The sequence below is a fragment of the Chaetodon auriga genome, chromosome 6 (assembly GCF_051107435.1).
Source record: "Chaetodon auriga isolate fChaAug3 chromosome 6, fChaAug3.hap1, whole genome shotgun sequence".
NCBI classification, from domain to species: domain Eukaryota; kingdom Metazoa; phylum Chordata; class Actinopteri; order Chaetodontiformes; family Chaetodontidae; genus Chaetodon; species Chaetodon auriga.
The window spans coordinates 13887198-13910589 of NC_135079.1; the positions used below are offsets into that span (position 1 = coordinate 13887198).

General features: G+C 45.0%; 1 protein-coding gene across 1 annotated transcript; it reads right to left on the minus strand.

Annotated features, from left to right (window-relative positions):
* Positions 1 to 563: 563 nt before the first annotated feature.
* vwf (von Willebrand factor) lies at positions 564 to 21532 on the minus strand. Its single transcript, XM_076733411.1, has 53 exons — positions 21398 to 21532; positions 21220 to 21271; positions 20944 to 21087; positions 20536 to 20638; positions 20226 to 20434; positions 19772 to 19893; positions 18278 to 18497; positions 18071 to 18193; positions 17872 to 17983; positions 17733 to 17779; positions 17492 to 17628; positions 17223 to 17361; positions 16927 to 17027; positions 16617 to 16812; positions 16315 to 16530; positions 15753 to 15999; positions 15563 to 15657; positions 15211 to 15362; positions 14980 to 15083; positions 14762 to 14900; positions 14467 to 14601; positions 13951 to 14097; positions 13710 to 13850; positions 12892 to 12990; positions 12635 to 12791; positions 11560 to 11727; positions 11313 to 11448; positions 10917 to 11226; positions 9126 to 10287; positions 8938 to 9042; positions 8346 to 8489; positions 8115 to 8258; positions 7406 to 7570; positions 7271 to 7317; positions 7002 to 7179; positions 6551 to 6792; positions 6255 to 6444; positions 5810 to 6151; positions 5461 to 5699; positions 5165 to 5267; positions 4967 to 5038; positions 4708 to 4812; positions 4372 to 4577; positions 4131 to 4280; positions 3924 to 4040; positions 3506 to 3686; positions 3266 to 3306; positions 3049 to 3165; positions 2621 to 2719; positions 1787 to 1915; positions 1637 to 1676; positions 1448 to 1545; positions 564 to 1270 (listed from the first exon to the last, which is right to left on the minus strand). The coding sequence occupies exons 1-53, from the start codon at positions 21401 to 21403 to the stop codon at positions 1085 to 1087; spliced, it is 8559 nt and encodes a 2852-aa protein (XP_076589526.1). The 5' UTR covers positions 21404 to 21532; the 3' UTR covers positions 564 to 1084.
* Positions 21533 to 23392: the final 1860 nt, after the last annotated feature.

Below are 23392 nucleotides of genomic sequence, written 5' to 3' on the forward strand. Positions count from 1 at the left end.
TATTAACCGATGCAAGAGGTGTGTGTGTGTGTGTGTGTGTGTGTGTGTGTGTGTGTGTGTGTGTGTGTGTGTGTGTGTGCGTGCGTGCGTGCGTGTAAGCCAGAGAGGGGTGAAAGAGCTTACAGGTGACCAGACATGAAAACCTCGCCTACCCTCTGCAGGCAACGGATCTCAGATGACGGGGAAAAATAAATCAGTGCAACAATAAGATTATTATCTCACACGATTTTTTTTTTTCTTTATTGATTAATATATATGTTATTTATTTCTGTTAATCGGTGCAAAGTAGGAGGGAAAATCCCAAAGCATTCAATTATAATAATAATTACTAGAAATTTAGAAAAGCAACTTATTATTATATTAGCAACCCTTTGCTTCTGTGCAACTGCTGCTACCACATGTCCAGCATTTTCCACAGTGGAAGTTCAAATCATTTACTTAACTAACAAACTGCAATATGAAAATACATTACAAGTAAAAGCATTGCACTAAAAACTCCTCAAAAGTACAACTACTCATGATGCAGAAAAATGCCTCTGGTGAGTATTATGCTTGTATAGTACTATTTATTCCGAGATTGTTGTTAGTGATGCATTTAGGTGCAGGCTTTGTATGTTGCAAAGGTCATTTGTTTTGTATGTAAAATCTTAACCAGTAAAGTAATAAGTAGTAAAGCTGTCAAAAAAATCAAAATCAGTAAAAAATACAATATTTCCCTTTTTGATTTAATATTTTAGGTATCAACATGATAGGTAATGTCAGAAAGCTGATGAAAAACAGAAAAGCTGTGATCACTTTTAAAGTATTCAGACTTCTAAAAACAAATCAGTCCCATACATTTTAATAGGAAGATCCAGATCCAAATAAAACACAGAGAAAGGTGATGCTTACAGAAACTGACAGGTTTGTTTTATTGGTATTTGTGTTGATATTTTTTAACTGTAAATGCATTTAAATGCAGCCATGTAGGTTATTTTTTATAGGAGTATATTTTATTTGGATACACACATACCATCTGCATTTATAAACTCTCTCTCTCTCTCTCTCTCTCTCTCTCTCTCTCACTCTCTCTCTCTCTCTCTCTTTAGGTGCACTGCTTGGACAGACAGTCGCATGAAGTGACAGACAGGACAGTGTGGTGGCTTCGAGTGCCATTGGCACACAGGACGGGAACGCTGAGCGGCTCCGTTTCCACAGCAGCACAACACACACACTCCTGCTCCACAGCGGCCCTCTCCAGGGAGTACATGGACTTACTGCGGCATTTGCCCTGACAGACAGGCAGACAGATGGACAGATGGACAGCACCACAGGGGGACACAGGAAGGTTGGGATGGTGAGGGACAGTGTTATGATTTCATTGAACTTTGTAGGCTAATCCGAAAGCGGAAAGAGTATTAATCATCTTTAAATATGTGTGTGCATGTGTGTGTGCGTAGTCTCTTACCTCACAGTAGTGCAGTTCTATCTGGTGCTCTGATTGGCAATCGTCCACTTTGATGTAGTTAAGCATTCCCACTGTCCTTCGACACTCTGGCTCCGTACCTTCACACATGTCCACACTGTTATTAAAATCAGGCCGCCCAGAGTTTTCAAAACAGTGTACTTGTCTTGCAGAGGACACAGCTCTACTTACACAGCTCGCAGCAGGTTGTTCCAATCTGGCTGACTTTCCCCTAAAACAAACGGAGAGAGATAACATTCATAGAAATGTGTGGCAGATACAGAGGTGTAGATGTGGGAATACTGTGAGATGGATGGAGGCCGGCTTGAGTAGCGCTCTTACCCCCTGGTCCAGGCAAGCTTGGCGGTTAAAAGGAGGGCAGGTGGTGACTTTGTTTTGCAGGACAAGATCTCCTTTACTGTTTACACCACAGGTATACAGGTTGCAACCGTTCTCGCTAGTGGTGTTCACCTGGAGGGAGAGAGGCACACGTGCACATTCGGTTTTTAGGTTCATCCCTGCTGCTGAAAAGCTGTTCTCTCTATTTTAAAATTTAGTTAAGTAAACAAACAGGTAAACATATTACATTTCCAATCTGGCAAACTTTATTAGGCCACATTTTTTGTATTTTGGCAGAAGTACTCTATTGATCCAGTAGATATAGTAAATGGCATAGCATTGCATAGCACTGCATTGCATAGTATAGTACAGTACAGTATAGCATAGTTTGTATATACTATATGCAACAGTATGTTACAATATTCTTCTATAGTAAATTACAGTATGAGAAATATATAATATTGTAAAGTACAGTGTAGCATAGTATGTATAGTAAAGTATAGTTCAGTGTAGTACAGTGAAGTTTTATTTAGCAGAGGTGACTATGGTATAGTATAGTGCAGAAAAGCATAGTATAGTTTAGTTTGGTGGAGCATAGCACAGCACATCATTACATATAGCAGTATTTCATAGTACCATATATTATGGTATGATATAGCAAAACATAGCATAGCATAGTATGATGCTAAAACCATCAGAAAAACTCTGTATAAAAATATATAAATATCATCACCATTATGAAGTTTTCTTGCTGCAGTAAATGAGTATTACAGTCTGAATTCTGTGTGTCTGAGGGGTTTTATGAGCAAGGCTTCATCATTTCTGCAAAGCACCTACCTGCAAGCTGATCACTTTTCCATCTGGCCTTTGCATGATGCAGGTAGTGGGAACACATCGACCACAGCAAGCGCCTTCCTCCTTCTGCAGAGTGTATCCCTGAAAACAGTGTGGTTAGTACTGAGTGTTATTTCACATACCCGGAAAACATCAGGAAGACATTACTGTAAATACAAAGACATAAATTTGGCTGGATAAATCATTCACTATTTACCTCTGTGGGTAGAGTGAATCACGGAAAACGACGTGGCCGCAATTTAATGATGAGCACGGAAAGAATGTGGCTAGTGGGTTAGAGAATCTTTGATGAAAATGATGGCGTTTGAATTTATTGTTAAGTCATGATGATGATGATGATGATGATGATGATGATGACGATGACAAACGATTATGGTGATGATAACAAATAATGATGAGATGATGTTTACCATGGGGCAGGCGGGACAGCTGATTCTCCTACAGGACAGCCTGTATTTCTTCATGGCACCGTCCTCCACCGCACACTCACAGTGTGTACACACATCCACCATCAGCCTCTCCCCTGCCTGCACAAACACACACACAGATCGGAGAGACGGAGCGCTGAAAGCAGAATTCAGAGTATTCTAATATGACAGAAGAGTGCTGCTTGGCTGCATGACTTACTCCTATCACAGTGTGGTTGAGGACACATGCGTCCATAGGAGCTGCAGGGAGAAAAGCACAAAGGAGTTTACTGCCATTCACTAAACAGCATATCGGGCCTCATAAGGTCATGTCAGGATAACTTACTCTGGGATGACACCAATATAAGAGAGCCATCTGCTGGGCAGACACTGCAACTGCAGCGTGGTGTCTAACTGCATGCATACATATAATTTGACATCAGGCAAAGGTTGTGTTTACCACAGTGGCAGCGGGGGCAGCAGTCCTGCGTGTCGCAGCGTAACTCAGTTCCCAGCGGACAGGAGGGAGCATCCATAGGAGAGCAGCTTACATTTGTTGCGGAGATGAATACCTCGTCTTTCACTTTCACACATTGTTGTAATATGCATTTGTCATGTGGAGACTGCCATACCTCTCCCACCTATAAACAGACAGAGGTCAAAATCAATTAAGAGAGGAGAGAAACAGCTGCATCGACGACGAACATTTGTTTTGTTTTTTGCACACACAGCCAGAAATACCAGATCACTTCGACCAGATCAGTGGGGTTTGTGGGAGGACACAGAATAAGTGCTATTGACAATTACAGGAAAGAAATAATAACTAAGCATTGGTTGCTTATATTAGTCCAGCACCTATGATTTCTCTGTACACATACATGTCTCAGCTTTCCCCCAATCAGTGTGTCCCCTCGCATCTCTCCCTCTGACTCCACACAGCTGGTTGGTGTGCACTTCCCACAGCACTCTCCTTTTGCTGGAGTGTATAAAGAGCCCTGAAATGCACAATTAATATATACAAATGAATAGTTATACAGTAGAAGGATATTGCAGGTGTCTATGTTCGGTGTGTGTGTGTGTCTCACCTCAGGGCAGGTCCGATCACATGCAGGCGGGGTACACTGAGCAATGTGCAGCAACGTGTCCTTGTCCTGTAGACGTGTGCATCTGCACTTCTTGCATCCGTCCTCCCACTCACTCCCCACTGGGTGAACCACGCCGCCAACAACACACACCTGGAGAGACAAACCAGAATAAAACAGGATAGTTTGAACAGAAACAGCACAGCAGAAAATGGAGACTGATGCATCCAAAACCAACCCTCACCTCGTCTGGCAGGCAGCTGGTTTCCGTGCAGCCACAGTCATTGGTAGAGGAGGACTTGATGAACCCAGCAGGGCAGGTTTGGGTGGAGTTCTGGCAGTTGCACGCACACTCAAACACATCACAGCACTTTGTCTTTTTCACTGATAGTCGGCGATGTGTGGGACAGTCGGGGGGAACTTGAAGGACACACTCTTCCTTTTTGCAGACTGAGAGGGAAAAGATATGAAGAAACACGTGAAACGACCACATGGATGTGCGTCCTGTTCTGTGTGTGTGTTTGTGTGTGCCAGAGCAAAGCAGGGCTTGAACATCACAGCGAATGTGCAAATGTCATACCGCACTCGTGTATAGGCTGACATTCCCCGGGGTTTTTCAGAACCACAGTCTGACCGTCCTCACAGCGGGGCACTTCAGGCAGGTCACAGCTCACCAGATCACACACTGAAAAGTCACAGAGTGAGACAGTATGCTGCAGTTCACACGCACACACAACGCTTATATTGAATACTGACAGATCCGTTCTTCCTGCTGTCATTCGATGAGGCAACTGTAATGTCTGGTCTGGAAATAGAAATGTTGTAATAATGCCACATACCACACTCATACTCTGGGCAGCACTTAGACTCTCTCTTCTCCTGCAGGATCTCACACGGTCCACACACTGGAGCTACACACACATACAGATGGTTTATTACAAAGTGCTACATCTGAACCCACAATGCAACACTGGTAATATTTATAAGTTTTAGCAAAACCAGAATAAGAAAGCAATGTTAACAGAAGGGGTGCTTGCCTTTGATGTCATTGCAGGGCCGAGCGGTGCAGTTAATGTGTTGTCGGTCCAAACACATGCAAATCAGACATGGGTTCTCATCTGGTACCCAACTTTGCATGTACTGTACAAACAAATCATACTATGTTCAATGAAGGTTATATTATAACCAAACACTAGAGGGCGCTCACAGTCTACTTTAAGGGTGAACACATCAATAGTTGCCCCATCTGATTCAGTTAGCATGTGTCTCTGCTTTGAAGAAGTTGGTTCAGATTTGGTGTCATTCTCTCTCACATTCATTCACTGTGTCTCACCAGATATGTGCGTCCACGATGGTCAACACACTGGTTGCATGCGTCTGGTGACACACACTGTCCGTGATGCAAGACCATCCCTCCAGTACAGAAACAGCCCTCAGTAGGTGTGTCCATACAGGATGACTCGTTACCCCTGGCAACCGACCAGTCGCCTGGCAACGTCTGTATGCTACCACAGTCCTCGACGCACCCTGTCCGACATGCATCGTACTCCATGGAGCTGGGGCAATGTAATGCTGTAATGCACAGATCAGGCCAAAGTTTAAGTTTAGGCTCAGACAGGGCGATCAAATGTGTCCACTGCAGCGAGTAGAGTGAAACATACGCACTTCAAAAAGGGACTTACGGCAGAGATGGGGGCTCCTCCAGTCCACGCACACACCTCTCTGCCTACAGAGGCGTGCATAGGCAGAAATGAGCTCGCACACGTCTGACTCCTCGCATGCCTGCTCCTCACATTTAGCGAGGAACACCTGGACGGGAATGTGTGCGTGGCACGGTTCAAACACCTCCGAACGCAGGGCCTGACATCCCATCGCTGCTCCAGACACACACACTGCCGTCCGCTTGGGCAGACACACTCCTCCATCTACAGCCACGGTCCAGTCTGAGATGAAGGCTGGCTGGTCAGTGGTCGCACTGCCATTACGTAAAGAAAGGACGTTCAATTTTTCCTCCCCACAGGCACCTGGAAGAAAGACACAGAGAGAGAACAGTGGTCAGAGGAAGGAGGCGAGAAGTAAATAAAGAGAGATAAACATCTTGAATAAATGGGTCAGCATTTATGTTACCGCAGAGTCCAGCAGTGTGGCCAGTGGAGGTGGAGCTGGGCAGTGTGATGGTGAACTCATTGCTCTGAGGAGTGAAAGTCAGGACGTAGCCATGGTCTGACTTAAGCTGCAGCATCACTCCTCCATAACGCACCAGCTCTAGGCCAGCGTGCTGCCACGGCAGTGCAAGATCTTCCTTATCAATCACTGCCTGCTCAAACAAACACACATCTGGTTAATAACCTTTTGTAGACTCACATACAATGATGAGTTCCAGTGTCAGTGCAGGTATCCTGACCAGTAACAACACTGCTTACCGTCATATCGTCCTTCAGCAGCAGTCTATGTGGCCCGTGGATCACCTCCATGGCTTTCATGCAGACTTGGTTGTAATTTGCTGAATCCTGACAAGGGCCGCTGTGGAGTTTGACCTCTGACCCCTCACTGATGCCTCTGCTGACAGTGAGAAGCGTGTAGGTGCACAAACCTTCCCCATCCAGCCGAAGCGCCAAGCTGTCAAACCTAACCACATGATTGGTGGAGCTGCCCATACACATGCCTGTCAACACACACCAAGCAGGAGGAAAAGAGTGTTCATACAGGAGTCAGAAAAATGTGATCTGTAAACAGTGAGTATAAATAGACCGGCATGCAAACCTCTAGCAGTCATCATCAGCTCGAGTGGGAAGCGACGTGCACTTAATATAGACGAGATTAAATGCGAAGCTAGAAACTTCAGAAGCTATTTGATCGTTTTGATGTACGTACAAGGGCATTCCCAGTGGCAGCCACAGGTCTCCTGTACTCTGACAGGTGGCATATTGTTGCTGCAGGCTGGCGGCTCCAGTCTGTCACAGCTGACCTTGTGGTTCTGCACGGTCACTGCCCCGCTGGGGTGGCACATGAGAGAGTGGCAGCCATCCTCCAGCAGCCACGACTCACCAGGCTGGAACACATCACAACGGAGAGGCGCGCAGTTCATTACAAAGGTCGCTGTAGTGCTGTTACCTGTATTCAAACTCTCAAAAGTTGCTCACCTTTCTCTCATTTCCATAATCATCAACACACACTCCTGGTGGACCAGCTGAGAACCAAAGGAAAGATTTATCAGAATTAATCATTTTTATCTGGAAAAAATAACACAGTATGTGTGTGTATGTGTCTGTAAGCACCTCTGCATATTCTTTCTGTGTAACCATGGTCCAGAGTCAGCAGCATCAGTAACTGATCCATACTGTTCAAGTGCAGAGTGTTGTCTTGGTTGCCGTGGCGACCAAGGATGCTCAGCTCACTCCTGTCATAGCCTGGTCCCACCCCGATGGGGAACACCGACACACCTGAGGGAAGAGACTCAGTGATACAACGCCTGGTGTAGTGATCTATAAAAACAAACTGCAGAATGTCTGCACCTGTACGTAAACTCTGACACATGCGTACAAACATTCAAACCAGCAGTATTATTTGTACTTGCACTTGTAGTGAGCCATAACGGTTCCATAAGCACCTTTCAGTTTGAAATGATATGAGCCAACTCAAATCTTAAATCAATGTCCGCTCAATATTTCATCAGCGCTTTCTCTCCATCTCATTCCCATAGCCTGCACAGCAGAGGAGAGGGCTGGGCTGTGTGCTCACTGATGAAATTATCATCAGTTGCGGAAATGGGGAGTGAAATATGAGGCTGACCCACGTGCACACATTTCCTGGCCTGTGATTTCTAAAAGGAACATTGCCTGCAGGTGTGCTGACGTGCAGTTTTAGTCTGACTCCACTCTGACTTTTTTTTTGCCGCATTCCATTTTCAGCTTTTGTGCACCTGTGCACTTTCCATGTGGTATTTGAACTGGCATACTGAATGTAAATCACGTCAGTGGTGACTACCTGCTGCCAGCGCCTCATTCGCTGCTTCTTTGACATCATCAGCTGATTTGTCAGTCACCAGCATCACCACAGCCTTTGCCACACCGACTCTTCCACCGCTGACTGGCGAGATGGCCGTCTGCACAGCGAATCGCAGCGCAGAGCCTGCAGACAGTCAGAGCAGTGAGAGTGAGTGTGTGTGTGTGTGTTTGCTTTAATGTGTGTGCACCCATTAGTTTCAGTGTCCACCACCTAGTGCAGGGGCAGCAGTGGTCCTCCTTGGTATGCTCTCCACCAGGTTCAGGAGGTGGGATTTGCTCTGTTCTTCCTTCCAGGTGATTTCTGCTCTGTTGGTGGCTCCATACTGAACCACACTCACCTGAGTGCCATTCAGCCCTGCACACATAAACAAAGAGCTAAATCACTGCAGAAATGCAGGGGAGGGTGATCCACAAACTGGTTACTTCAAAAAGCATCAGTAGGATAAACGTACCTTAATGATGTTATGTAATAGTTTTGTGAAAACCCTAAAAAATAATCCTCCTACTGCTACTCCGATGATAAAATTCTGGGTGACCACACAACACTGATTAATTATCCAAATTACAGTTAAACTGAAACATTTTGTTCTTAGAACTTAAGTATGCTGAATAAATTTTGACCCTTAAGGCAAACACTTTTGATTTGGAACCATCACTCCATCTTTAACACTCAGATGGTTCTGACTGAAAAAATAATTAATGCCTAGCATTAATTAGCATTAAGCACAGAACTATCAACAATACTACATAAGGGAAATGCAGTGTGCATTACAAAGAGCGTTTAGGGGTTAGATGAGACCTACCTATGTCAGCATTATTGATGAAAGCTCTGACGAATGTCTTCATGTCCTCAATCTGCTCTCCAGCTCTCAACAGGAACAGCACATCCACAGGCTTCTTACAGGGCACTGTGCAGACATACTCTCACATATTAATACAGGCTAATGACTCCTTGTGGAATGAATGATTGAAACGAGTGTATCTTCTATACCTGAGGGTGGCAGGCTGGAGAGTGTTGGCATGACCAGGGGGGGCAGTGTAGGGGAGCGGGGCCTGACTGTGGTGTGCGTGATATTGACGACACGGTGGACCAGGCTCCTCAGACGGTTGTAGTCATCAACCATCATCGGGCGCTGTGGGTAGCTAAAAGGTAGCAAGTCAATCTCACGCACTTTTGGACCAACACCAATGGGATACACGTGCGTGTGGGTGCTCGTAGACGGCGGTCGTGTCACTGTGTCAGTTGGTGGGTTTTCTGTCACGAGGAAGACCAGCTGAGGAGGGGTGGGGCCGCGTGAAGGCCGGACTGTGGTCATTTCTTGAAGCGTTGTGACAGCTGTGCCTGTGTTGGTCTTACTTCCACCCCTCCAACGAATCTCTCTCAGTCGTTGCAGCAGCAGGGACCTCTGCCGCCTCAGCTCCCACCGACTGATCTCCACAGTCACCGTGACCGAGTACTGGATCACAGTGATACGAATGAGCTCCTCCTCCTGCGTCAGCTGTGAGATGACCTCCTCCAGGAAGAGGAGCGACTTGTTAAAGTTGACCTCGCCGACTGAATCAGAGCCTTCAAGGATGAAAGTCACATCTCTGGCTGGAGAGACGGAAGATGGTGACATGGTGATGGGAGACAGGCCAGAGGGTGAGGTGGACGTGGGGGTGTTTGGGAGGTGTTGCATGGGGTTGGGCTCCAGACGAGGAGCTGAGGTTGTGGTGGTTGTGCCCTGGCGAGCTTTACCCGGAGTGGACTTTGGTGTTGGAGGTTTCGGCACCTCAGGCTCCATCCCCAAGGTGCAGAGGTAATCTGTCAGCTCTAACAGACGATCAGGCAGCTCACGTGTGCTGCTGAGCACATAGGCCCTGTTTTCTGGGTTGGCCTTGGTGATCTCATTAATCTGCCCCATGTTTACCCCAGGACCCAGTGCCACTGTCAGGGTGGTGATGGCTTTCTTGCGGAGCATCTTGGTGATGGCGCGGACGGAGCGAGGGTTTGCACTAGCAGTCAAGATGATGGCAACGCGGCCGGCGTGCTCACGCTTGTTCTTGTCATAGATGTTGATGACCAGATACTTGACAGCCTCGTCCAAGAAGGCTGCATCTCCTCCCGTGTAATGCAGCTCACGCACAGTCTTCTTAAACAGCCACTTCTGAACCTACAGGCATAAATGAGACTAACCAGTCATGTATCTTTCCAGAGGTATATAATATCCTGTATGTACTCAAGATTAGTGTCACCAATTCAGTATCTGAGCAAATGTGAAATATGGTCACAGTCTGCCCTTCTGTTTATTTATGGTGTTGAATAATGACCAGAAAAATGTTTTTTTGCAGAACATAATGATGTCACAGTGAAGTTGACCTTTGACTGTTTGGATATACAATGTCATTATTTTGTACTATGAGATATTCGTGTCAAATTTTGTCCTAATTAACTTGTGAATTCTTGAGTTAGGGTCAAAAATGTGATTTGTAGGGTAGCAGTGACCTTTGATCTTTGGCCACTAAATTCTAATCAGTTCATCCTTGAGTCCACATGAACATTTGTGTCAAATTGAAAGAAATTCCCTTTAGGTGTTTCTGAGATATTCATGAGAATGGGATGGACAGAGAGATGATCAAGTAACCAGGAGCAGACCTTTACCGTGACACTCAGTTTCCTTGAGTCACCAAAGCAGCTAATTTCTGAGCTATATTTGATCAGTGAAGCATTATTCCACAGATGCTCAATGTGGTGCTGAATATCTGTGCAAGAATACAGCCTTGACTGCTGTGGTTTATGTACCTGCAGGTCGTATGTTTTGACTCCAGAGTGGTAAAGAAGCACTGTGGCGCGAGTGTGAGCTGAGCCCATGCGGAATCGCTCAACTACTCCCAGTATAAACTCTTTGGTCGTCTGAAATTCATCTTCGCTCAGAGCTTCTGAACCATCCAGTAAGAACGCCAGATCCATGGCGCGGTCGCACGTGCCCTCGGGCATCAAAGTGGTGAAGGGTAAGGTCGTGGAGGTGGCGAAGGCAGGCGTCGGTGTGGGAGTGGTGAACACGGTGAAGGAGGTACAAACTTCACAGGTCAGGGTGTTGTTGTCACAGTGACTTCAGAAAAGAAAGTGTAAAATCATTACAGTCATTCCAAATCCAAATGATCCACACCTGTTTCTGACTGTGTGAAGCAGTATTACCATATCTTGCAGTGGTCGGGGTCATCGTGATTCAGGATGACCTTGTTCCCATGGGAGATTCTCTGACCTTCGTGGATGCACACCTGACACTGGGCGGGATCTACACAACGCATGGCCACTTCATCCAGCAGTTGGCCTGAGAAAAGTAAGGTGAAAACTCACCCTCACTATTTGCATGTTTATAAAGGAACATATCTGATTTTATCTATGCTGTATGTAGTGTTTGTCCAGTGTCCATTTTCGGCACCTGGGGGACAGTAGGCATGGCAACCTTCCACACATGCGAGCGAACAGTGGAGGGGATCTGGGTGCTGGCAGGTGACTGGACAGGCTGGGCCACAAGTATTATACCTCCACTGGCATAACTCCTCCCCTACACGTGGGCTCTTGGGGTTCAGCTCCTCACAGCTCACAGCTGAGGAAACAAAATGTACTATTTTATCATTTGTGTGACAAAATTTGGCCTCTTCATTTGACTCTCATTTAACTACATGGGTCTCTTTCTTCAAGTTAAATATGATCTGTGACCTTGTGAGTAGTGAGCAGGTGCAGAAAAACAAGTGAAGTTCCTCAACAATACCGTTAAGACTAGATTTTCAGAATATTAAATCTGATATCAGAATATAGATATGATTGTTAGACTGTTCTTTAAGATATGTTGGTTTTGTTTTCTGTATAGGGGCTGTGTGTATGTGTTTTTCTGTTTTCCACAGTGGAGGTGTGGCCTGGCGGTGCTTGGTATTGTGTGTTGTATTCCTTCCCGCTCGCCACGTTGTAGTTGAGGTTTGGCTTTTTGGCTGGTTTTGTGTTTTATGATTTTGGGTTTTGTTAGTTCACGGTTTTGCCATTGTGGATTTTGTTTCTTGTTAATAAACCGTTGTGTTTTGAACAGCTCCTTTTGTTTCTGTGCCTTTGGTCTGCCCCGTGGGTCCTACAAAAATAAACATTGATCGGATCGATCATAACAACGATAAATTCAGAGTAACTTTTTCTTCAGAAAGCAGAACTACAAAAGCAGTTATAACACAAAAAAAAACGTCATGTGGGACAACAATAGCAGAACTCAAACTGGTGATCCTGTGATTGTGGTATGTAAAAAAGGAGCAGAGCTGCTGTGTTTCAGACAGCATTTTAGTTATTACTCTACAGTCCACTTGATTTTGAACCGTTAGAAGACACTCCTAACTGGTTTAGCTTGGTCGAGCAGCCACTGCATATTTTCAAAAGTGAGAGACAAAGTATATTTCAACCAGGAAATACATGATGATAAGCAGCAGTGAAAAAACATTAGAGTGCATCATGGAGAGATTTTTTACACTCACGGCAAAGATCATTGGACCTCCAGCTGACGGATACTCCCCTCTCTGAACAGACCTGAGCATATGCTGCAATGACATCACAGAAACACGCACAGTCGCCCACTGATGGACAGGAGCACGCTGCCTCCACACACATTTCAACATATGGCTCTGCATCCACCTGGAGACACACAGGAACAGGATAAGAAAGGACCAAGTGCATGAACCTAACAATGCATGTGGTGTCATGGGATACCCAGCATATCTGTAATTACACTCACTTGGCTGTTGCACTCTCTGAAGAGAGGACCAGTGATCACACGGCACGACTGCTCCACCGTTACCAACTTGACAATGCTGTCGCTGCAAGGAGCGGGTATCTGTACACACAAGAACACACACATATTAAAACATTTTTCAGAGCATTCAAATGATGGCAAACCATTTCCAGAGCATATTTTACCTTGTGAGGTGGATTTAAAACCTTCCAGACAGCCGTTGTTTTTTTTATTTATGTCAGCATGGTACAAAACTCCACTTACACAGACTTGCCTGAGGTAGGTGATCCATCACAGTAAATATGTAGGCCCTGGTCACAAGTGCTCCAGATCTGGACGATGAGTGGAGCCTTAGTGAGCCACATCTAAGCCACATTAACAGAGCCAGCCTGAAATTGTCCTTCAAGATATAGCACTGGCACCAGAGGTCAATCTCACACCTCAGTCAGGCCATATTCCTCATACTTGTCCCTGAGTTGACCAGTGTCTCAGCTATGGTAATGTTTTGCACAATGATTGATTCATCTTATCTGCCTCAGAGTTAATAGTGTGGTTAATCGTCTAAGACATATAAAACTTCCAGGGAAAACGTCTTGGGTAGAAAACTGCTCTAATGAAAACTGTTGACACTGATTATGGATTATAGTTATCTCCTATTGAGAAAAAAAACACATATAAATAATAAAATGTTCATTTTTAAATCAACCTCCATTGTAATGTGGTGGGGTAGAAATGGCAGAGTTGGATATAAATAAACCAAAACAAGAGAGAAAACCTTATTTTGTAATTTGCAAACCCTTTAATATAAGACCAGACTTTACCTGTCCTACATCGGCACAGCTGGGGATAACCTTCCAGGAGTTCCCAAAGTGAGAGGAATCCACCTCCAGCTGGTTGTTACTGCTCATCAAGTCATTGTTGACATTCCCGTCAAAGTTACCACACAGGCCACACACCCGGCCCTGCACACAATAAAGTGTGTATGAGGACATGTTTAATATAAGATCATGTAAATAAGACAAGGTTCAATCAGTCAAAAGCAGTATTATCATACACGAGTACCCTGTATGCGGCTGAGATGTGAACCAGGAGGCGAGTTCCTTTATCCCAGCTGAGGGAAAGGTGTTTCCCCAGCAGCAAGGTGTAAAACTGACCAGATCGCACAATCTCCACCTGTGAGCCCTGTAGCACCGGCTTCTTCATCTTCACCTGTGAGAGAGACAGATGGCAACCATGGGTGCATATGCAAACTGCAATCCATTTACAGTTTATATCCAAATGTTATGCAAAAGGCAGCGTGCCGTTGGTCCATTATTATTTATCTGATCGTTAAAAATATTCAATAACAGGGTTCATAGCTGGGTTCAGGTTCATCACCATCAGCTACTGAAATAGGCAGTTTTAATGATAAGGTGATATAAGGGCTATACTTCAGAGTACAATGCTCTTCATTTCTGATGTTTCCTTCTGGTTACATGACATGAAAAACTTGAGCCACAATTCAGGAAGGAAACTTCTATTGTCACAATAAGTGATTTGTTTGTGTGTATGTGAGTTTGTTATGGGTACGTGTGTTACCTCTCCATCTTGCATCACAATCAACCCTCCCTGGTAGAAGATGGTGATAGCTTTTGAACAGTGATGTCCCACAGTGCCACAGGCCTCATTCTCCACCAGCACTCTGAATGAGCCCTCTTCTCCGTTACACATATCCTATTGATAAGTGAAAGTTAAAAAAAAAAAAAAAAAAAAACGTAAAAATGTAGGAAGAGGATAGAAAGATGATAACAATGCAGATCATATTTTATTATCTTGACACTAGTGTACTGTGTGATGCAGCCTGGAGCTCTTTTTGGATCTCTCTGTCTCTTACCTGGACCAGGACATACTGGCAGAGGCCAGGGAAGGAATATTTGAGGCCATCGAAACTGATGTAATGCCCCTCCCCCACAGTGCGGCACACACCATCGCACACCTTCTCCGTGCAACGCCACTTCCTGTTCTCACACACACTGTAAACAAGAGAGCCGGTTAGGAAAGCAGAGTGCAGGTATTCCCCTTCATAACCATGTATGCAAACAATCATTTTACCAGGTGTTGCAGTCCACAGAGATAGTCTGTCCTGATGCATATGGCCTGTTGTTATGGTAACAGGGACATTGTTCCGGTGCAATGCAGTCTCTGCGGTGACGTACCTGAAATCAATCCGCTAATCAATCAGCGTGTTCTATTTAAAATATATGGGTGCTTTATCTACAGGACACACACACACACACACACACACACACACACACACACACACAAAGACAATACACCACCTACTGTGCCAGGTGGACAGAGGCAGCCGGGGATGCAGGCGAGGCTCACACAGGGCAGATCCACATTCTGGCAGGTTCTGGCACACTCGAGGCCTTTTTCTCCTGCAGCACAGTCTGATCGGATGAGTGGAGGAGGGCACTGGGTTGACCGGCGCTCTGCATACAGAAAAAAACACAGTATGCACAGTTGGGTTAGATAAAGTTGGGTTAGTTCCTCCAGTGCAAAACTAATTAGGCAGCAAAGTCTCATGTTAAGTTCAGAAATGGTCAAATCAAAGACACCCTATGGATGATGGATTATACAAGTCATGAAACACAGGGACATTCAATAGCCTCGTAAAATACTGAAATTGTACCTCTGGATGGTGCTAGGTCATCGTCATAGAAGAGGTCAGACAGTAAAGTACTCATTTCAGGTGAGCTGCAGCGCATGGAGCCATTCTCACAGTAGCTGCACACACAAGTAAAGAAAAACTATGTATGAAAGGCAAAGTCTATTAACTTATTATACTTAGCATAGTTTCTTACTATGAATCTGTAACTGACCAGATGCTGCTGTGATCTGCATAGACATCATTAGGCTGGTAGAGCTGTCCATCATGCAGGCAGGTGCACAGATCAGCTGTCACACATTCTCCAGAGTCGCTCAGGTACTTCCCAGCGGGACAGAAGCAGCCCTCCTCACACACCCTCTCCCCGTCACAGCCTGCCTCAACGCCAGACAGAGCGCGGCACGTCCGGTCACACGTACTCCCACAGGCCTCATACACCTGGCCTCCAGTGCACTCCAGCTCTGACAAAATCAAACCAGCGGAGGGTTAGGGATCTATTCTCAGTTAGACTGTGTTCATCTGTAACAAATAGGAATTTTTGTTGTTTGTAATGATTGTTGTTGTACTCTTGATGGAGAAATATTCAGAGACAGACGTTGATGTGGTGCTGATGATCTGATCTGTACCAACTTAAAATAATGTCTTACCCAGACCTTTGCATTTGCTCTAAAACGCTGTTTCCTCTCTAAACCTGTTTTAATGAAATGTGTATGTGTGTGTGTGTGTGTGTGTGTGTGTGAATGATCAGCTGTAAATGAGTTCAGTGTGAGGGTTACCGCAGAGTGAGGGGGACCTCCAGTTGAGCAGCACCCCTCTGGCAGCGCAGGCAGCTGAATAGGCAGACAGAGCGGAGCAGAGGCACTCCTCGCCGTCCACACATGCACACACATCATAACGACAGAATCGCTGGAACGGACCCGGGTTCACCAGGAAGTGACACGGACTGAACACGTCTGACATCATCACCAAACACGCCTCTTCTGCAAATCGCACTGAAAGACGCAGGAGGATTACAGGTTACTGTTTGCACTTCTTGTGGTGATGTGTGTATGTGTGTTATCCACATGGGTGTCTCTACCTCTTTTGGGGTTAATAGCACAGGGATCAGTCTCATGCTTGTGGCTAGATTCACAGTCTCCATTGATCCTCCATGACTGGCTGAATGCCTGGGGACCCGCCTCAACCAGGCCAGATCCAGACAAGAAGTCATCACCTTGGTTACCATTGAAGTTACCACAGAGACCACAAGTCTGCCCTGCCCATCGCGGTCCCAGCTGGGGGGGTGGGGTGGGGTGGGGGGGTGGACAGCATTCAGAACGGCTGTTTGCTAATCTTTCCACATATATGCCATTTAAAAAAACACCTTCAACCATTCAAATTGTTTTTACCTTTAAAAGCACGCGGCCGCGTCCATCCCAGTCCAGACGGAGGTCGTCTCCAAACTTTACACGTACAGAAGACTGGACAGATCTCTGGATATGCAGACGACCTGTGAAATTGCACACACAGGGAGCTGAATTCAACATAAACCTGAAAATGATACATAGAATAATATAACAGATTTACTCTTATCTTATTCCTCAGTTATACTTCAGGACTTACTTTCAGTATAAAACCATATACAGTACAATATGCAGAGAGGGACTATATATTGTAGATTTTATTCACTGCCGAAGTGGCATACCATGGTGCATTGGGGTCTGGATGTCCATGCTGTTGACAGAGACAACTCCTCCATGCTTCAGCTTCACTGTCATGTCCTCCAGAGAGGGCAGGCTGAGCGTCACTGAGCGTGTGCACACAGCATCCTGATCATCTGCACACTGAAACACAATACCAACAGTCAAAATACTGGAGGTGACAAGCAGCGAGTGGCACAAAAGTGACAGAAACACATTCTCATGTAATTTGTGTAAAAGAAGAGCACATTTCAAAAATGTTTGGCAGCATTACCTGTACATTCTCAATAATGACAGAAAACCCGTTGTCTGCGCAGTCCCTTGCCAGCAGGTACTGACAGCGACCAGCGAAGGTGAAGAACTTGTTGTCAAAGGTCTTGAAGTGAGACTGGCCCACCACCAAGCACTCACCTACACACAGACAACAAGGACATAACATGAGAAATTAGCAGACTTTATTTTACCAGCAGAATCTGCAAGTCGGTGCATTGAACACTATTGTACATCTCTCTCACCGGGGCAGCCTTCATTGGTGCATTCCCAGGAGCCGTGACGGCACACGCTGCAGGGAAGAGGCAATTTGGTGAGGAGGCATTGCATTTTCCCTCTACCTGTGTATTTACACATGTTTCTGCATGCATGTTGCTCCCTCACCAGGTGTTGCAGTCCTGAGAGATGGTGGATCCTGGAGGGAAATGTCGTCCCATGTGCACACAGGAACACTGAGATACCTCCACACAGTGATTGCCGTCCAAAACCTTACCCACTGAAAAACAGATGCACCATGTTACCACTACTACTCACAGAGCAACGGAGAGAGAGAGAGAGGGACATATAGTGCCTGGGAGGTTACCAGGGCATGTACAGCCATCCACACAATCTTCCTTGCAGACCTCCTGGATGTTGAGACTATGGCATGTTGTAGAGCAGGACTTGGTGCATTCACTGTACTGCATCCCAATTGGGCACTTGGGGTCTGAACACACAAACACGCACATTATCAGATGATTAATGTAATTTCACAGTTTGCAACCCCCTTTTCACTGACTGACAAACTTACAGCACTGGCTCTCCTCCGGCCAGCCACTAAGAAGTATGCCGTGTGCGTGACACGTGCGAGCGTACTCCATCAGGATTGGACAGTAACAGTCTTCCCCGTCCCTCTGGTCACAGTGACACGCCTCCTCCTGACACAGCAGCAGGAATGCCTCAGGAGAGACCAGGTGGGCACAGTGCAGGAACACACTGGACGTCTGCAACACGCTGCAGCCTGACAAAATCTACACCAACACACACACACACGCAATTTTCAAGTTCAAGCGAGCTGTGGTTACATAAAGGGGAATTCAATTATTTCAGGAAGTTCTCTATAACCTACTGAAAACTGAATTTGTTTTTGTGACTGAAACAAAAAAGATCCCAGTAGTTTGTGACTGAAAATGTTGGTAGTCTTGTCTTGTCATGAGCTGTCATGTCTAGTCAGCTCATGCAAAGAAGGCATAATTTGAATTCTAAAAATGACATTTGGTGGGTAAGATGTGGAAAAAAATATGTTCCTATAACGACAATAGCTACTGGTGTCATCATGATTGAATCATGGATTTCAATGATTTGAGGACCCTAAAGTCAGATTAAGAGAGATAAAAGTCTGTAACAGTAATCTAATGTGGAAGATATCTTTAGCTGTCAAATAAATATTCTCACTCAGTCAGACTCAATTAAAATTATTGCATGAAGCCCAGTTACACACAGACAGAGCAACCAGTTCCTCCCTTATAGAGAATTGACAGAGACGGATGAAATATATCAGACTTGCAGTTAGTAAAGGAGATGCTGCTGACATTCACGCTAACATGTAGTCTTTCCCGTTTTCTCATATGTGGGTGTTCCTGTATTACAAAATGTTCTTGCTAAAACTGGGTTTTTTTTTTCATATCAGCCCACCCACAACGCCTACAGTATACACATTACAGAACAGCACCCACAAAAATACAATTCCTCATTTGTAATTTCTAACTCAAAACATGCAGACACAAAAGTTTGACTGAGGATACTAAGTCTGACACAATGATAGGATTTGGGGGGGGGGGGGGGGGTATTTTATTTCTTCATCAGAGATCTGAAAGAAGAGAGATGACAGGAAGTGTGGGGGAAGCGAGCTGTGTAATGACATGCAACAGAGGATTTGGGTTGAACACAAACCACTGTGGTTCATGGTTGGCACCTTCTTTTGACTTAATTTGCATCATCAGTAAGACTTACCAAGTCAAATTATGATATTGTTACACTTGACAGAGTGAAATATTGTCCGCAGAGACAGAGACACTTGGATAGGAAGTGAGGTGCAGCTGACGGTTTGCACAGGTTTTTTTGCACAGAGAAAATAATACACGCTGAATGCCAAACGCTCTTACATCAAAGGTTCAGATCCTGTCACGCTTTAACGTGTGTCTATCTCTATTTGTGCTGCTTCTTTGGATAAAAGGTTTTCTTATGAAGAGAAATTCCTGTACATTTTCAGATTGTGTGTGTGTGTGTGTGTGTGTGCACTCACTGCTGAGGTCTCTTTGGTGTTATTACAGGACTGGGTGGGATTCGAGACACGTCGACATGACTGACCGGCCCCCTTCACTGCCCATGAATTCGCAAAGTCATAACTATCCTCTGTTAGGAATCCTGAAAACAGACAGACAGACAGACAGACAGACAGACAGACACACACACACACACACACACACACACACACACACACACACACACATACACAGACAAAAACAAGATGACAGGTTTCTCCTTAATCTCATCCTACCACGACTGCCTCTGTTGCTTTCTTTCACCTCTTTATCTTTTCCTGTACTGAATTGCTAGTCTTCCTGTTGCTGAGTGCTGGCGACTCAAATCATTTCCTAGATTCCAGCAATAATGAACACTCGCTAGTTTCACTCATGCACATTCACATATCCCAGTTGCAGACTTTCAACCACACTCATTTCCCTGCACGCTCTTACCTTCTTGAGCAGTATATTCATCAGATGATACAGTGTTGAAGTTGCCACAGAGGCCACAGGTGCGGTTGGCATGGTGTTTGGTCAGTGTCAAGGCGATGTTGGCTGCATTATCAATCGTAACAGTGAAGCCAAACTCCTCACTCCAGAGTTTATAAAAGCCGAGTTCTGAGCCCGCAAACACAGCGTGTGATGCGTAGGGCAGAGATAGTCTACGAAAAAGGAGACACGCGTCAAGCTTCTGCATCATCGAATTGTTTTTGCAAAAACAAATATATAATTGCAGATTTTTGCGTGAGATAAGTTGCTCAACCTTTTTTCTCCTTGTGAGAGCCGTCCGACTACAGACAGGTGCAGTTCAAAGGCGTCCCCCAGAAACAGAGTGACTCCAGTTCTTTTGCCATTGACAAAATCACCTGCAGATTGGACACGATCAGATTTTACTTACGAACAGATTTTACATAAAATCTTTGACAAAAGCAGCCTGAAACGACAATGATGATCTTTCACTGTCTAAGGAAAGATAAAAGAGTAAGCTATTTCAAACATCTCATATTCCTTCATTATACGTACATACACTGTTTTAGTCCACACATCTAACTAACAACAAATGCCTTGCAGTGGCCATGCGTAAGACACCAAGCCATGCTGGATGAGCATCTGATGCCATTAGAATTCAAACCCGCTTGCTTCTTTATTGAACTGTCTGAGCGTGACTCACCCAGCAGCATGAAGGAGCGGTGGTGGCAGTCTCCAGCCAGTAGGTAGCTGCACTCTCCAGGAAACTCATATAAAACCCCGTCAAACGTGTGAACGTGGTGTCGTCCGAACAGACTGCATCTCCCCGTCATACTCGTCACGCACGCTGGACACACGCAAAACACACCTGTGTTCAGTTGACTGTAGAAGTAGGACTAGAGGAGATCTTCACACATTAGTAGTATAAGACAGTGTCACTTTTGAGGATGAAGACCAAAAGACCTGATGTTACACTCACCTGTCAGATGCAGGAGAACCAAAATTTCTTGTAAATACCTTCTCATACACACCTGAAACACAATATCACATAAACATCACCATCCTCTAATGTCTAAATATCTCACTACTCTGTGTACTGTGCATGGCCTGTTTGAAAAACCCCTTTCTTCAGTTCTCCAAACTCAAGTTCATCCTACCTCCATGGCTCCAGACTCACTTAATCCACAGAGTTGCAAAGAAAAGGCAACCACAGTCCAAAATCAGAGAATACAAACGTTGCTCTTTCAGACCTCACACAATCAAGGCATAGTGCTACAGTGTGATGGTCTGTGTCAAACATAAGCTGAACTGAGAGGTGGGTCAGAAACTTGCTATTTTATAGCAAAGAATGTACCCCCGGCCAGCTTTCCCTCAAGACCCCTCCCCTTGCCAGGTTATGTCAAAAAGAGCAGAATATGATTCTGTCCACAACTCTGTGCCTGCAGACTGACACCGTCAAACACACTCAGCAGGACAATGCCAGGATATGCCCACTGATCGCCTGGCTGAGTGATTAGTCTACACGTCCGTAGCTGTATCGGCGCCAACCCAAACAGTTCTTGTGGAAAATACACTTACTGGAGATATCTCACGCAATAGCACTACTTTGATGGTGCCAAACGCACAAATACATGACTAAGCTGCGCCAAACTAGACACACACACACACACACACACACACACACACACACACACACACACACACACACACACACACTGGGAACGTGTACGGGTCAACACTCTCAGGTGCAAGTTTCACCTGTCATCTGGCAAAAAGACAAAGACACCCTCCCAAACATAAACCAGACAACTTTTTCTATCTGTAACAAATGAAATATTTGTATTGTGTGTCCAAATAACTGGCTGTCCCATTCTGGTACCGATTTGCAACAGTGTGCTGTTTTAACATGCATCCTCTCACGTGCTTTCATTCAAAACCTGTCCTCAGGTTGACGTTGGGTGGAGCCGTGTTGGATTTGACATGTCTCGATACGCTTATGATGATGATACAGCAAAACTTCAAGTTCTTAGTGGACAATAAAACTAACAAGTGAGTCAGGAGGATCAAAATCAAGCACCAGTGTATTAAGTGAAACACCTGTGGGTGGGTGTGTTCCATGGGTGTGTAGGTGCAACCAACATTAACGATGGTTCCATTTCACTCAAGTGTCCCACTAAGCCATATAAGTGTGACAGTGAGTCTGCATGCACAGTACCGGGACCCTGAAAGTAGCTCACCTAGCAGGAATGCAGTTATGTTTAATGTTATCAGTTACGCCAGTGCTTTACCTACTATGCCACAATGTCTGCTGTGCAAAAATCTATTAGACCTCTTCTTAGGAATGTGTGGGATGTGTACTGACTGCGCCCACTTTATTAGGCTTTCTTCCAGTGGATAAAAAACAAGATAATGTGCCCTCTAGCGTGCCCTGGAGTGGAGAAAACGTGATGCAGCAACATGTAGGCTACATCATGACATTCTGGGCTAATTATTTTTTTCACCCCTGCCCCTCAGACATCCTGAGTCCACCCACCTCTGACTTACACCTTCATGATTCTTGCTGGTAGACAGAGCCCAGTGAGCTCATATAATTGCCATCGGTGTAAAGGCTCAGTAAAAACAGGTTTTAACCCAAAAGCACAACTCTGAGACCAGGCCGGTAAAATAAAAGTCAAAAAGTTTACCCAAGATTGAAAACAGGCAAAAGTCAGGCAGACAAATGAGGCAAACTTACTTAAAAGGGGATCCAACAGAGAGCAGCAGTCCAAAAGGCAGACAGAGGATCATAACAGGCAAATCTCAGGCAGGCAGAAGCACAACAGATGCTCCAGGGAATGAATGCACAGGGCAATATACAGTATATGCTACTGGGCTGAAGAGGTTGTGTCATCAGCAAGTACACTGATTAGTCATTGATAATTGATAATTACATATTAGATGTTATCTAATTAATATCAAATCAATTGCTTTAAATGTTTTGTTAACAAATGGATTTGGATCCAGAATCTCTGCAACTATTTTCCAGGATATAAGTGGCCAGATGACTTATATCTAATCTATAAAGCACAAGTAAATAATTAATTAACTATTAATCAGAGGTGGAAGAAGCACTCAGATCAAGTATTCAAGTAAAAGCAGCAATACCACAGTGA

What these genes read in the sequence shown, in the direction of transcription:
- vwf (XM_076733411.1), bottom strand. An exon ending in TGACCTAGCACCATCCAGAG is followed by an intron (nt 15,363 to 15,562) that starts GTACAATTTCAG and finishes TTCTGTATGCAG; the next exon opens with AGCGCCGGTCAACCCAGTGC. An exon ending in CCAGCTGCCTGCCAGACGAG is followed by an intron (nt 4,281 to 4,371) that starts GTGAGGGTTGGT and finishes TTGTCTCTCCAG; the next exon opens with GTGTGTGTTGTTGGCGGCGT.